At 42.7% G+C, this 14834-nt stretch overlaps 1 protein-coding gene across 5 annotated transcripts; it reads right to left on the bottom strand.

Moving 5' to 3' along the window:
• Positions 1–310: 310 nt before the first annotated feature.
• On the bottom strand, positions 311–13574 carry LOC120981871 (tumor necrosis factor alpha-induced protein 2-like). 5 transcript variants are annotated; one of them, XM_040411650.1, is made up of 13 exons: positions 13490–13574; positions 12948–13134; positions 12779–12871; positions 9887–10484; positions 9285–9399; positions 8180–8302; positions 7025–7125; positions 6095–6193; positions 5846–5966; positions 4226–4348; positions 3640–3789; positions 1353–1489; positions 311–679 (listed from the first exon to the last, which is right to left on the bottom strand). In XM_040411650.1, the coding sequence occupies exons 2-13, from the start codon at positions 13111–13113 to the stop codon at positions 517–519; spliced, it is 1989 nt and encodes a 662-aa protein (XP_040267584.1). In that variant the 5' UTR covers positions 13114–13134; positions 13490–13574; the 3' UTR covers positions 311–516. The 5 variants fall into 5 exon arrangements, with proteins under 5 accessions (XP_040267584.1, XP_040267581.1, XP_040267582.1 ...); XM_040411647.1 differs by lacking the exon at positions 13490–13574 and having other exon boundaries at positions 9285–9396; positions 12948–13177; XM_040411648.1 differs by lacking the exon at positions 13490–13574 and having other exon boundaries at positions 9887–10469; positions 12948–13177.
• Positions 13575–14834: the final 1260 nt, after the last annotated feature.

Here is a 14834-nt window from a genome sequence, read left to right as displayed (position 1 = left end):
AAAAAATGGATCTCTGACGGAAATAGCTACAACTAACGCAATAGGATCCCTTTTTTTTATAGGATTTTTTATTTATTTATTTATTTTTCTCCTGACAGATCAGTAGAACGGAAAGCTAAACGGTGATGTGAATGCACCCTAAGGCTACATTCACACGATCGTATGTGTTTTGTGGTCCGCAAATTGCGGATCGGCAAAAAATACAGATGACGTCCATAGGGCATCATTTTTTTAAATCTTTTTTTTTGCGGATCCGTTTAAACAATGCCTATCTTTGTCCGCAAAATGGACAAGAATAGGACATGTTCTTTTTTTTTTGCGGGGCTACGGAACAGATATACTGATGCGGACCCATTGAAATGAATGGGTCCACATCCTATCCGCAAAAACGGAACGGACACTACGTTTGTGTGAATGTAGCCTAAAGGGGACATTTGGAGGAACAGCTGATGTATGTCGGCTGCTCTCGGCCAGTCCTTCTGTGACGTCCTCTTGACACATTGATAAACCGCGGCATCAGAAAATTAGGCAACAACATGGCATACATGGGATAAACGTGAACAGGCATCTGCTTAGCGGATCTTCGCGTTTAATGCCCTCCATTATTTTCACTACTGACATCCTCTCACACATATTCAGGGTGTTTTTGATCTGCAAAAAGGACTTTACATGGCGCTTCCTGGAAGAAAAGAGGTGAAATTATTAAGTGATGTCCAACCATGCAGCCACCGTAATTTGTATGGCGGGGAATAGCCATATCAGCAATACTCTAAAATACAGTATATTGGCATGATTTCACAAAACTACTACTAGAAGCTACTTATCGTGGATTTACAGCATCCTAGACTGAATCCTGACCCATTCATTTCAATGGGTCTGTGCACATGTATCACCGATCATCTCTGTGTTCAGGAAAAATCTCAGCATGTTCTATATTGTCTGTTTTTCCCACAGCCTCGGCCCCGTAGAAATAAATGGGGCTTGCATGAAAAACAGAAAGCATCTGGATGCAATGCATTTGTCCTGATGGTTGCCAGGAGATGTTTAGTATTATTCTTTAGTTTTGCTTCTCGCACTTATAAAAACAAACAAAATAAAAAAATAGAAACACTGAACACAGTCACAGACAAAACTGAACCTGTGTGTAAAACCATCAGTCTTTCCCTGAACAGACCCTGACTCATTCCGTATCGCTCGTGTGAAAGAGGACTAACAGGAGTTTGCTGCGGCACTATTTCACAGGGTGCATTCTGGCTGTATTGTGAACGCTCCTACTGTATAATTGGTATGACGGATAAAAATATACTCCACTATTCCCATAGAGGATAACTCCCATCATTTTGACTCCTTACCTGATATCTGGGTATTCGCTAGTGAGTACACCTACATCGAGTTTAATTGCAGCCAAATCCTGAAGTTGTACGATCTCGGCTGTCTTGCGGATGGCACCATTTTCCCATGTGGCTTTGGACATTTGTGCGTCGCTTAGCTGTAAAATGGTGAATAGAAATGTTAGAATAGGGGTCCTTCTATGCGGGATGTTTTTCTTTCTTATGCACTGATGTAGTGTGTTGATTGGTGCTCGTTTACAGATAGTAATCTGGACCATATCGGCACCATGTGCATTATGCTGGTAGCCTACTGCTAAGGCTAGCTTCACATCACCATTTCGTTTTGCTTTCTTCTGATGTGTCAGAAGAAGAACGGAAACAAAACAAAAAAAATGGACCCTTTATTTTGAGCATCCGTTATGCTCATTTTTCATCTGTTTTAGCCATTTCCGTCTGAGATCTGTTATTCTAGGCGGAAGAAAAAGTACTTTCAAAATTTGCCCTGGAGCCCCTAGAAGTTAGAACTCTAGTTACGCCACGAGGTAAAATGTTTTATTGTGTATGGCGGACACATTTTGTTTTGTAAACGGTATAGAAGTTGTTAGCAGGCCTTGGTAACAGTTGCAAGGTGGGGCTGCTCCACCTATCCCCTCTGAGGAGGGGTTATTATTCAGGGAGAGAGGAGCAGAGCAGCCATGGAGAAAATTCAGCAAGGTTTGGGAAATAGAGTGGTTAGAGCCTAACGGCAGCCTGTGAGAAAGAGAAGTGACCTGTTTGGAGGAGAGGTGCATGAGCACAAGACTGTGGAGGTAACCTTTTGTAAAAAAAATAAAAAATTAAAAAATTCTTTTTTTTTTTATCTCCGTAGCACCCTTGTCTGGGAGACTACTGTAGAGGCAGATTGGCTATCTGCTACAGGACTACACTCCGCAGCTAGGCAGTGTAGTGCCATTTTGTAATGCCAAAAGGGGGACGGTGAGAGAGAGGAAAGAAGAGATATAACATCCCTGAAAAATATAGAAGTAGAGAAATATAACATCTGGCCTAAGGGTTATTTTACACGGACTGATTATATGACAGATGATCGGGAACGTAGCAAATAATCAGCGGAGGTGACTGCTGACCTATGGGGACATGCAAATGATATAGCGATCGCTTGTTCCTATTGAAAATTATTATTCCTGCGCAGAATTGTTTGGACAGAACGATCTGCTGCACAGGAACAATGATTTTTAATGCTGATGTTTGCTCGTTCATCAGGCACAGGCAGATTATTGGGAATGAGTGGTTATTCAGACTCTCGTTCGTCCCTGATAATTTGCCACGTAATTGTTCCATGTAAAAGAACCCCAAGAACTGTGGGGTAATAAGAAGTGTACCTAGTCTTGTGAGACCGTGCATAATAAGAACTGGGCCTTTATTTTGGGAGTGCATATATCTACACTTTGCCACAATGGACTTAGTAAAGAACTGTTCATCTGTTAAAGGGTTTGTCCAATTTCGGATACTGATGAGAATAGGTCATCTACATAGGAAACTAGACAACCCCTTTAAACTGGCCTCATCATTGTGGGCCCTCAACTGCTCCACAGCCCTTGGCTACCTGCATTACACACCACATTCGCCAACATCAAAGACTCTCCATGCCACCGCCAGGTCGGAGCCCCAATACCAGGGTGTGCCCTAAGGGGAAATAAGGGTGCGTCATGTACGGTACTTTCATCATCTCCCTGTTTAGAGATGTTCTGGTGACATGCAAGGATTTTTCATGCCACGTGAAAGATGTGATCACCTGATGAGAGAGAGCACAATGTTTACCAACTGTGCAGTTTGTAAATTTGGGACAAATGGGCTCCGCCCATGGGAATGCGCCCAGGACTAAGCAGGGGGCTTACATAAACCACACCCAATTTTTTTTGTCCAGGACAGCGGAAATTTGGCTGCAATCTGTTTTAAAATTGTGCTGCAACGTGTGAACCTAGCCTTACAAGACTGGCCTCAGAGACTCTAAAGTCTGGGGTCGGCTTCAGCTGCACTATTGGTGTCCATTATGGTGTAAGAGCCTGGGACCACTGGAGGATCCTCTGGTGGCATAGTCCAGCACTGAATGTTCTTCCCTCCTTCTTCTTTTGACTATCTTTTGGCACATCCATAGCCCTTGCCACCTTCATCCCAGACAATACATAGAGGAGCAGTATCTACCCAACCCAACACACAGGCATTTACAGTAATCTTGATTGACAACCATTATGACCACCACTACATCTCCAGGGGATGTCACACAGTTATCCATCACCACACTACTTACATGATCAGTACAGAAGTGATGGAGAAGATCCGCGGTTCTGTGCATTTGAGCAGCCAGAGCTTTCTGTTCATCTATATCGCAATGCCTAATATCCTTCATGTCTGTTAGATATTCAATGACCAGATGCATATGGACCTTGGCAGCCATCACCTATGGAGATCACAGATGATTAGATTCTGTGATTATTTGATCATTGGGATTTTTGTTGTTGTCTGAGTGCCCTCCTCCTGATGGATATTTAAGTTTTTGTTTTAAACCCATCTGCATAGGCATAAATTAAAAAGGGTTGTCCAGGATATTTTTTTCTAGGTTTGCACCCAAGCCTGGAATACAGTGGAGAAATCCATACTCGCCAGCAGAATGAGCACAGAGCTGCACGGAGCAGGTGAGTGTGGATTTCACCACAGGTATTCCCTACTGGACATTCCCTTAAAGGGCATCTGTCAGCAGTTTTGTACCTATGACACTGGCTGACCTGTTACATGTGCGCTTGGCAGCTGAAGGCATCTGTGTTGGTCCCATGTTCATATGTGCCCGCATTGCTGAGAAATATGATATAATATATGCAAATGATCTGGCCTCTTACCTGGCGGCATGAAGTAGATAACGTGGTGACGGAGGATACATATTCACGGGAGGTGGTAATAATTTCGGACATGATTTTTTCACTCTTCAATCCCTTTGTCCGTCTGATCCTTCTGAAACAAGGCTGAACAAAGAAAATTTTCTTCATGGATGGTCATTGTCAGGGGCCGATTGGCCAGGGGCCCACCTGAGCCCTCCTCACGGCCAGCCAGTGGAAGACCCAAATGTTAGTGGTAAGATCCAATTCTCTTTGAAAACACCACCACAAAAAATGTAGATGCCAAGGTGCACTTTTTCACTTTTTTTTTTTTTACTGGTTAAAAAAAGCCAGAAAAATTGTTGTGAACACTCCCATTCAAGAAATAAAAATTCTCATTTACTGGGGAAGGAAACAGCAACTTTACCTGATGTCTACCTTTTCGGCCGCAGGTTTACAAATTCCTGGGTTGTTCTTCTGGTATCCAAGATGGCCGCACCGCTTCTCGGACTACCTGATGCCTGCTGTTCATTTGGTAGCCCAAGACACTTCCTGCTGCCCTTGGATTGGCCAGCACTGCTCATGTGAATAACGGTGACCAATCTGAGGTCATGTCGTAGGGGTTGCCACCTTTCCCAACAAAAGTTTACAAGGGGGTGTGGGGCTTAACATGGGTTGTTATTTGACACTCATGGTTTGATCATATCTTGAATTGTGTGCCTTTTTTTTCTTAATGTATTGATATCATATATTTTTTCCCCTGGTTCGAGACCCAGCAAAGACGGAATAAAAGTTAAATACACAAGGGCGTCCCCCAGGCATACTTGAGGGGGGGACCTCCCCCCAAGCCATATATGGACTCTGAGCAGGGACTCCTAAGCCATATATGGACTCAGAGCAGGGACTCCTAAGCCATATATGGACTCTGAGCAGGGACTCCTAAGCCATATATGGACTCTGAGCAGGGACTCCTAAGCCATATATGGACTCGGAGCAGGGACTCCAAAGCCATATATGGACTCTGAGCAGGGACTCCTAAGCCATATATGGACTCGGAGCAGGGACTCCAAAGCCATATATGGACTCGGAGCAGGGACTCCAAAGGGGGCTACCAAATGCAGAGAGAGAGTGCATCAGGGAGTCTAAGAAATGGTTGGCCATCTTGGAGGACAGAGGAGGAACCTTGGGAACTAGTGGATCTGCAACCAAAAAGATGAAAAGGAGGTCACCATATAAGTGCTCAGTTCGTTCCTCAGTCAAAGTGAATTATTTTTGTCTTGAATCTGAGTATTGCTTATTGGGAAAAGGCATGGCTTGCTCCATCCCATGCAACGTTACAGAGGCGTTCTATCCTAGAAGCACTGAGAAAGTACAGTACATCATCAAGTCACCTTGCATAAGGGTTAATGTAAAAACTGCAAAGGGCTCCACAGACACCCCAACAGTGGGCAACCCAAGAGATAATTGCAGGTCCTGGAGACAGCAGATCTTGGAGTGATAGTTGTGTTAGTGTAAGTCAACTCCAGGAGAAGCTGCCATTTTGATTTTTGAGATGCAGCCTCAAAACATGGACAGTGAGGAGAAGAATTCTCTGAGGTACAGTGGGGAAAGACCTAGAGTAGTATGTCTTTGTCTGATACTTACTTGAATTTCTTGAAAAAAATTATTCAGGAGGACGCTGAAGCCTTGATCTTCTATCTCACTAAGGATAGTGTAGATTTTCTTCTTCATGTCTTCTCCAACACTTGTGCGCTCAATAAAGACTCTGGTATGACAAAATATATGAACAGACCAACCTATTGGGGCTTATAATACCGCTGTTGTCTCATGAGGCAGAGCGCCCTCTGACAACAACCCAGTGCATGCATCAAAATATGTTGTCGGCATCCTCACCTGAAATGGTCGCAGCAGTTGAGGTTGGCAATGATTATGTCCATAAAATGCGCCTTCGATTTGTTCTTATTGCAATGTTTGTAAATTGAGCTTTTATATCTAAACACAAAGTTACAACGTATCGGAGGATGACGAGAGTAGTTCTGCGACAGTAGCATGGTATCAACCCTTAACGTCTGCCTCCTATAATTGTTCTTTGCCCATGGATTGGGTCTGGGTTGGTGGCTTAGCCCCAATCATGCAAAAGCTGCAGTACCAGACACTGTCCATAAGCAAGGGTGGCGCCGTCCGAAAGGAAGCAGACTCGCAATGTTCTGAGGATGTCCTTTTAAACTAGTATCCGGATCTGAATACTTTTGTAATTGCATGTATTTAAAAAATTTTGCATAGCCAGTGAGATATTCAATAAAATGTATCTGTATAGCGCCACCTGCTGCTTGTTCTTTTCCTAATTTTTTTGTCTCATTGAGCTGGTCGAACACACTCAGTTTAAATCTTCTACTGTCACCAACTGTATCTTCTGTTAGAAGCTATGGCAGTTACAGGGAAAGAGCAACAGCAGAAAGGACACACCCCCTGAGCTGTCAGATTAAAATACATGTAGTAACATTTGGAGCAGTGAATGTGGAGATCTCTGGATCCATGTGAGGTACAGGGCTGGGTCTAGCTTTGTTAGGAAGAGATTGTCATGTCCTATGTGATGTCTGATTTTCATTTTTAACCTTTAAGAGGTTGCCCAGGAATTTACCAGTGATAACCCTCAGGCCATTAGTACCTGATCAGTGGGAGTCTGACATCCCTCACCAGTTATTGATGGCTTATCCTGAAGATAGGCCATCAATAGTTAAATCCTAGACATCCTCTTTAATGTATATTTGTGGTTGTCCAGTGTGTAGACACAGGAGCTTCTGGTAGAGCTCTCACATTTACCTCTGGAGGAATCCAAGGAATACATTTGCCAGGATCGGTGTCAACTTGTTTTCAAAATTTTCAGATATTGCTTCAGCTGCTTTGATGTTGCCGTCATACATCTGTTAGGGAAGAGTTCACAAACAGTGTTGATGGTTTTTATTTTTTGTGGTGTTTTTTATTTTTGCACCAGTTCAAGATGTTGGCTGAAGAGCTATAGGTAATATGAAGTGCAGGACACACAAACATGTTTTTTTTTCTACTAGTATTTTTGTTTATTAGGTAGCGTTTTTTTGGGTTTTTGTTTTTTTTTTTTTTTTTTTGTGGGGGGGTTGTGTTGTTTTTTTTTTTTTGTTTTTTTTTTTTTACATGTTTGAAAACTGACAGTACAAAAACACCCTGAAAGCAGCATGCAGTATGGGAAACATTGTGAGCAGTTTCTATTGGTGTTAAGGCTCATGCACACGGCCGCTGTGTGGCCGTTCAGTGTCATTGGGGACCGCAATTAGCGTAGACAGATCCAGACCCATTCAACTTAAATGGGTCCGTGATCTGTCTGCACCGGAGGAGGCACGTACAGTAAACCCACGGAAGCACTCCGCAGTGCTTCTATGGACTTCCGATCTGTGCCTCCGTACTGCATCTCCCGAATTGCGGACCCATTAAAGTGAATGGGTCCGTGATACGGGGTGCACACGGCCAGTGCCCGTGTATTGTGGACCTGCCGTATGTGGGCCGCAATACGGCTTTGGCCATGGGCCCTTAAGGAGAGATAGTACCCCCCCAAAAAAATGTGGGGCCCAATGTATACAATGCTCACTGCTATGGTCATATGTGTAGATCTAACTTGAACCTGCAATAGGCCCCCAACTACGACATATCATTTATAGTACTAGTCTCCTGGTATAAAATTAGAAAGACTTTTAGGGCCCCTTCGGTCTTCAGGTCCCACGTGTGGCTGCAATCTCTGCATGTCCTATTGTCACACCCCTATATTTGGCTCCCCTTCAGGTTCTAAGGCCGCGTCCCTGTTTTTAGTTGCAGTGCCCCCTATAGCTACTCTCTCCCAGGCTCCTTTGCACCCGTTTTGGTTACAACTGTGCCTACAGCTGTAGGTTGCAGACAGAAACCATTACATCATGAGGACCGAGATTACATTAGAATTTTATTTTCTACCTGAAGGATGTCTTCAGATAAGGCAGAAGGAAAAACTGATTCCAACATGTCTGGTGGCTGTCCCTCCTTCCACTGGTCCTCTTCCCTTCTTAAAGTTTTGGTCATCAATTGCTCAAGTTGTTCCTTTGTTTAAAAAAAATAAAAATAAAAAGTTGTTAATGTAATACCACACACAACCTGAGGACAGTCGTGGTGCTGTTTTTGTAAGAAAACTGCCATGTTTTTCTAGTGAATGGAAAAAGTGCTGCAATACCCTTCACCGCCACTACCAAGTTTACGAAGCTGAGCTGTTTCGGCGCACAGCAGCCCATTCAAACAGCTGTTCGTTTGGGGGTGCCAGGAGTCGGACCCCCAATGATCTGATATTAATGACATTTTAAAGTAGCACTAGCTGAATTTTTTTTATTCTCTAACCTGTTAGAATGGTACATGATGTAATCTGTAGTGAAGGTAATCTTCTTATCAGTGACTGTATTTGTGAGTTATAACCTCCCTTCTGATCCTCAGCTGTGTCATGTGACCAGCACTCTGATCTCTAACAGACACAGGACAGGAAGTCCGTTACCTCTCTATTCATTCCTATGAGACTGACATTGAGGCTCCCATAGGTATACATAGAGAAACTGGCTTCCTGTCCACACATAGGATGCTGTGTTATTTGGAAAGTCAGAGTACTGGTCACATGACACAGCTGAGGATCAGAAGGGAGGTTATAACTCACAAAATACAGTCGCTGGTAAGAAGATTAAAATCACTACAGAATACATCATGCACCTTTTTAACAGGTCAGAGAATAAAGGATAGGTCATTAATATTACAGTCCTAGAAAACTGAGGCAATCTGTCAATGGGTGTTTCATTTCTCTGCAGCGCCACCATAGGCGAAATTAAGCATTACATTATGTCCATTCAAATCAGTGGGCTATTTATGTAATATAGGACAGGCCTGGTCCTCCACAGCGTTCACCACTCTGGCAAAGAGATGAAGATCCTGAATAGAGGACCCATCTGTCTACTCAGATGTCTACAGTGGAAATCTGGACAACCCCTTTAACGTTCATTAACAATAATTTTCTTACAATGTACAGTACATGAAATGAACTCACCTTTTGATCAAGTATATACATCTTTTCAAGATGGCAGACCTTTTCTGAAGGTAGGAGTTCCTCCAGTTGAGCGACATTTATGTGATTGATCAGAACTGGATCTCTTAGGATGCTGCTGGGGAAAAAAGCCATGACCGATATTAGAAGGTCTATCTTCCTTTGCTCACCACATGAAATCACTTCCACGAGCTGACCAATGACCACCCAAAGCATTGCAACGGACAATACTGACAGGAGTAGGACAACCCAAAATGCGTCAAGGCGCCTGCTAATATATTATGAGATCAGCCCCTATGTCCTCCTTTCAAAAGTCCTTCCCCTCTTGAGTGTGCTTTGAAGTAGTGTCTCTGGAAGCTCCCAGGTGGAAATCTTTAACAGGGCCCCCGCACCTACCAGGTACCATTTATAATGCTGATGTGGTGGAGTACACCAGAGCCAGGCTGCAACTCCTACCTTTGCACCCCCTAGAGCTAAGAAGATCACTTTGGTTGGGTTCCCCTTTAAAATTGCAATTGATGCTAGTCCTAGTTCCAAGAAATGACCAACTCTGAGATGTCTTCCTCCTTCTCCCTGGTCCCTAGTGATAAGTATTGGGAACTTACCTAGGATAGCTGCTTTGGGTGAAGCTCAGCAGGGCGTGGATCTCATTGATGTACAGCTCATACTCCGTAATCAGGCTTAGTACAGACCGGAGCTTCTGGTGATACTGTAGAGCGTATGTATTACCTACATCAAAGTCCTCTGGGAAATGAGGTTTCAGATTTTTGATGACATGGGTTAGACCGCTCTTCATCGTCTTTCCCAGAGTGGCTAATACCTCCCCCAAACAAGGATTTTCCACTTCCCTTGAAAATTTTGGCAAACTATCAACCTGTTCAATGACTGAAGAGGCAACGCACGCTTCCAATTCGGTTTTCCATGACCCCTGTGGTCTTGGGTCTTTATGTTCCCGCTCCTCGATGTCCTCTATAACTTGTATAGCCTCTTTAAGCTGATTTCCACCCTCACTGGAAATTGAATCCTTAATCACTCCGAAAGCACGTTGCTTCAAGGGCATGTAAAGTGCCTCAACCACTTCTCTGCTCTTGTTGTCTGTGGACCAACCACTGTAGACTCTCTGCGCCATGTGGATCCATTCTTCCAGTTCCTCCTGAAAAGTTTCGTCCTCGTCATTTTCCTCAATATCTGGAAAATAATATCCTGACTGGGATTTAGCAGCTTCAGTTTTGGTGTGTATTTGTATATCTACCATTACCAGAAACAGCGCTACTTTTGTCCGTAGGCTGTCTCTGGAATTGCAGCTCTTGTACATGACTGTAATAGGGCTGCATTCTAAACAGGGCTGCCATAGAGGTTCATGAGCCCCGTGTAATGCAGCAGCAGCACAAAATAAGTAATATGTCATTACAAAACTTACATTACATTGATTCTACTGTATATATCAACTTTAGAATGGTGTTCAAAACTGGACACCCCCTTTTAAATAGCATAATGAAATGTGGAGTAGATAACTTATTTTTCTGGCCACTAAATCAGATTCTATAAGGCCTCTTTCACACAGGCGTCGTGGATGAGGGCCGGATGCGATGCAGGTGCGTTCAGGGAAAATCATGCGAGTAGGCACGCAATTTCAGTCAGTTTTGACTGCGATTGCGTTCCATTGTTACGTTTTTTCCACGTGAGTGCAATGCGTTTTGCACGCACGTGAGAAAAAACTGAATGTGGTACCCAGACCCGAACCCGGACTTCTTCACTGAAGTTCAGATTCGGGTTTGGGTTAGGTGTTCTGTAGATTTTATTATTTTACATTATAACATGGTTATAATGTAAAAAGATAGCATTCTTAAGTATAATGTCAATTGAGTGTTAAAAAATATTAAAAACATAACTCACCTCATCCTCTTGATCGCGCAGCCGGGATCCTCTTCTTTGTTCTTCTTGAAGGACCTGCAAAAGGACCTTCGCTGACATCATCCCGCTCACCACGTGGTGAGCACGGTGACATCAGCGCAGGTCCTGCTGAATGAAGATAGAAGGACCTTCAGTGAAGGTCCTTTTGCAGGTCCTTTAAGAAGAACAAAGAAAAGGATCCCAGCTGCGCGATCAAGTGGATGAGGTGAGTTTTATGTTTTTATTATTTTTTAACCCTCAATTGACATTATACTTAGCATTCTGTATTAAAGAATGCTGTTATTTTCCATTATAACCATGTTATAATGGAAAATAATAAAGTAAATGGGGTCCTGGGTCATACATCCCTCGTCTCCTTAGCAACCATGCGTGAAAATTGCACCGCATCCGCACTTGCTTGCGGATGCGATTTTCACGCAGCCCCATTAATTTCTATGGGGCCTGCGTTGCGGGAAAAACACAGAATATAGAGCATGCTGCGATTTATTACGCAACGAACAAGTGATGCGTGAAAAACATTGTTCGTGTACACAGCTCCATAGGAATGAATGGGTCCGGATTCAGTGCGGGGGCAATGCGTTCACCTCACACATTGCACCTGCGTGGAATATTCACCTGTGTGAAAGGGGCCTAAGAGATGTCGCCCAGCTTTCCCAGACTCCTGAATGCCAAAAGTACCTTGTTATACATTAGTATGCAGGCATTGCAGTATCATTGCAAAATTCAGCAAATTTTCTTTTCTGGGCTGTGGGAAAGCTGGGTGACAGCCCCTGTGGAAGCTGTAAGAGTAAGGCCCCAGTTTTTGCGGCTCGGATGCGAACCCATTCACTTCAATGGGGTCCGTGTGCTGTCCGCATCCGTTGCTCCGTTCCGTAGCCCCGCAAAAAAAAAAAATAACATGTCCCGTTTTGCGGACAAGAAAAGGCATTTCTACAATAGGCCGCCCATTCCGTTCCGCAAATTGCGGAAGGCACACGGGCGGCTTCCTTTTTTTACGGATATGCGGTTTTCGGGCTGCAAAAAAACAGAACGGTCGTGTGCATGAGGCCTAACAGTACAAAACTTTGTACCATAGCAGTGAAGCCAATATCATTGCAATATCTTTAGAGGTAACTATAAGGGTCCTTATGTACAAGAATTGTGCACTAAAAAATACACCAGAATTGGGCGCTTGTGTTTCTTGCCATTTTTATCATTTTTTTATTTTTTTTTTACAGCTTTTTTTTGTGGCATTATTCTATGCTTTTCTTTGCACACAGTTTTCTTCGTGACTCTTTTGAGAGCACCATGTATCAATACCAAAAATAAAAAGCATAGCAACATGTTGCATTTTTTTTTAAAAGAAACCCAAAATAAAAAAAAATTAATAAGCAACAAAAATAAATTTAAAAAAAACACACGTGTCCTGCATTTCTAATTTCTCATACACCTTCAACGAACACCTGGAGCTAGCATTATTACCACCAAAAATAAGCACCAAAACAACAAGTGCAAACAAAAAAGCCACTAAAAATACAAAAGTGCAGAAAATGGCAGCAGAAAGCGATGTATGAAAGCAGCCTGTTACTGATATGACGACTTACCAGTGAGGTCTGTGGAATCTATATCAGGAAGCAACGGGGGCGTCGCGTTATCAGGCGATTTCTCTTTATTATGGAATATCTTTATTCTAAGGTCTGTAAACATAAAATAATTAATAAAAATAAAAATACTACAATAATAATAGGAGTAGTATTAATACGGTTACATTACCTTTCACTAGGTGTTTGGATTTATTGATGAGCTTTCCACATTTTAAATTCAACTTCTTTTTCCACTTCTTTTTCTCTTTTTTATTTTCTTTCCCATTCTGTTCATTTTTATTATCGGGATCGTTTTTTCTATTTTTCCCATTCAGCTCATCTTTGTCTTCTGGCATCTTGTTAGGTAATGTTTCTCTCTCTGGCATGGCAAAAGAATCGAATCTATTTTCGCCTTATATACTTGTAAAGCAGAGATGTACAGGGTGCAAAAAAAAAGACACATTTTACAAAAACAGGTAAAGTTTGCTATTCTAGGAATGGACTAAATCTTAGACTTTGTTATGTACTGTATTAATAATCAAAAATTGCTAATCTAATAGTTGGATGCACAGAGGCATAAATAGAAACCTATAGTTGCATCCATGGATGGATATCTGCATGCACACCTACCTGCAGATGGATAGATACATAGATAGGAATGCTATAATAATGTTAAAGTAATGTAATATAACATAAAAATCAAATACCTAGGGGGCCGGGTGATAGACTTACCTCTGCACTTCTAGCATTGAAATTGAAACTAAGCTGTGTGCAGACGACTGCAGGGATACTGATATTGAGGTCACACCCTCTTCTCGCCCTCCCACCGCCTCTCCTGTCAAGTATAATCAGAGGCTCCGATCACTGAAAACAACTACCTAAAACGTAACTTTTATTAAATATGGATCCCTTACAGGGGACCAATGAACACATGGACAAACTCAGAGAGAGCTATTAGCAACTAGGCAGACGCACGGGGCAACACGTCTATGTTCCTGATGTCTGTCCCTGAATTGCCCTCAAACTATCCTCAGCCCAGAGATGCACCTGACTGGTAGGAGCCCTCTGTCCGCGTGCCTTAAAAACGCCCTTACTAATAATAAAGTATACAATACATAATCTACCAAATTCCAAAAAGAGGATACATGGTTCTTAGTTTTCACTTAGTATGATACACACTTCGTACATATCGAGAACAGTATAAATTTACGGTCCCGATCAAAAACGATATTAAATTACTCGTCCCAACGCGTTTCCCCTTGTAATATTAAAGGTCAGGGGTCACAAGTATCAATTGATGCCAGTCAGATATCATAGCACGTGTGTCACAAATCCACAACAAAACCAAAAATAAAAATAAACCAAAAAACTGGGGCACCCTCACACCAGCACTGGTCTATGAGAGTCAAAATACGTGTAGCAGTTTGAATGTAAATAAACAGTACTGAAAGCCAATGTGATACTTATCCGTTTTCACTCACAGACCACTGGCGCATGGCTTGAGGGGCTCCAGGGGGCAAAAAGATGTAGCTCCAACTAGTCAACACATACACACTCACTTTTAAACCCTAAGGCCTAGTTCACACGAACGTTTTTTTTTTTTTGTGTTCCGTATACGGAACCATTCATTTCAATGGTTCCGCAAAAAAACCGGAATGTACTCCGCATGCATTCCGTTTCCGTATTTCCGTCTTTCTGTTACGTTGAAAGATAGAACATGTCCTATTATTGCCCGCAAATCATGTTCCGTGGCTCCATTCAAGTCAATGGGTCCGCCAAAAAAACGGAACACATGCGGAAATGCATCCGTGTGCCTTCCGTATCCCTTTTGTTTTTTCTGAACCATCTATTGAAAATGTTACGCCCAGCCCAATTTTTTCTATGTAATTACTGTATACTGTACATGGCATACGGAAAAACGGAAAGGAAACGGAAACACAACGGAACTCAAAAACGGAACAACGGATCCGTGAAAAACGGACTGCTAAAAACTATAAAAGCCATACGTTCGTGTGAACTAGGCCTAAACGGGGGCGGTCCTAGATGGTACTGGCCAATCCTAGGCCGTAAATGCAGT

This window comes from Bufo bufo, chromosome 11 (genome assembly GCF_905171765.1).
Source record: "Bufo bufo chromosome 11, aBufBuf1.1, whole genome shotgun sequence".
Taxonomy (NCBI): Eukaryota; Metazoa; Chordata; class Amphibia; order Anura; family Bufonidae; genus Bufo; species Bufo bufo.
This window is presented reverse-complemented; position numbering and strand designations above follow the sequence as displayed.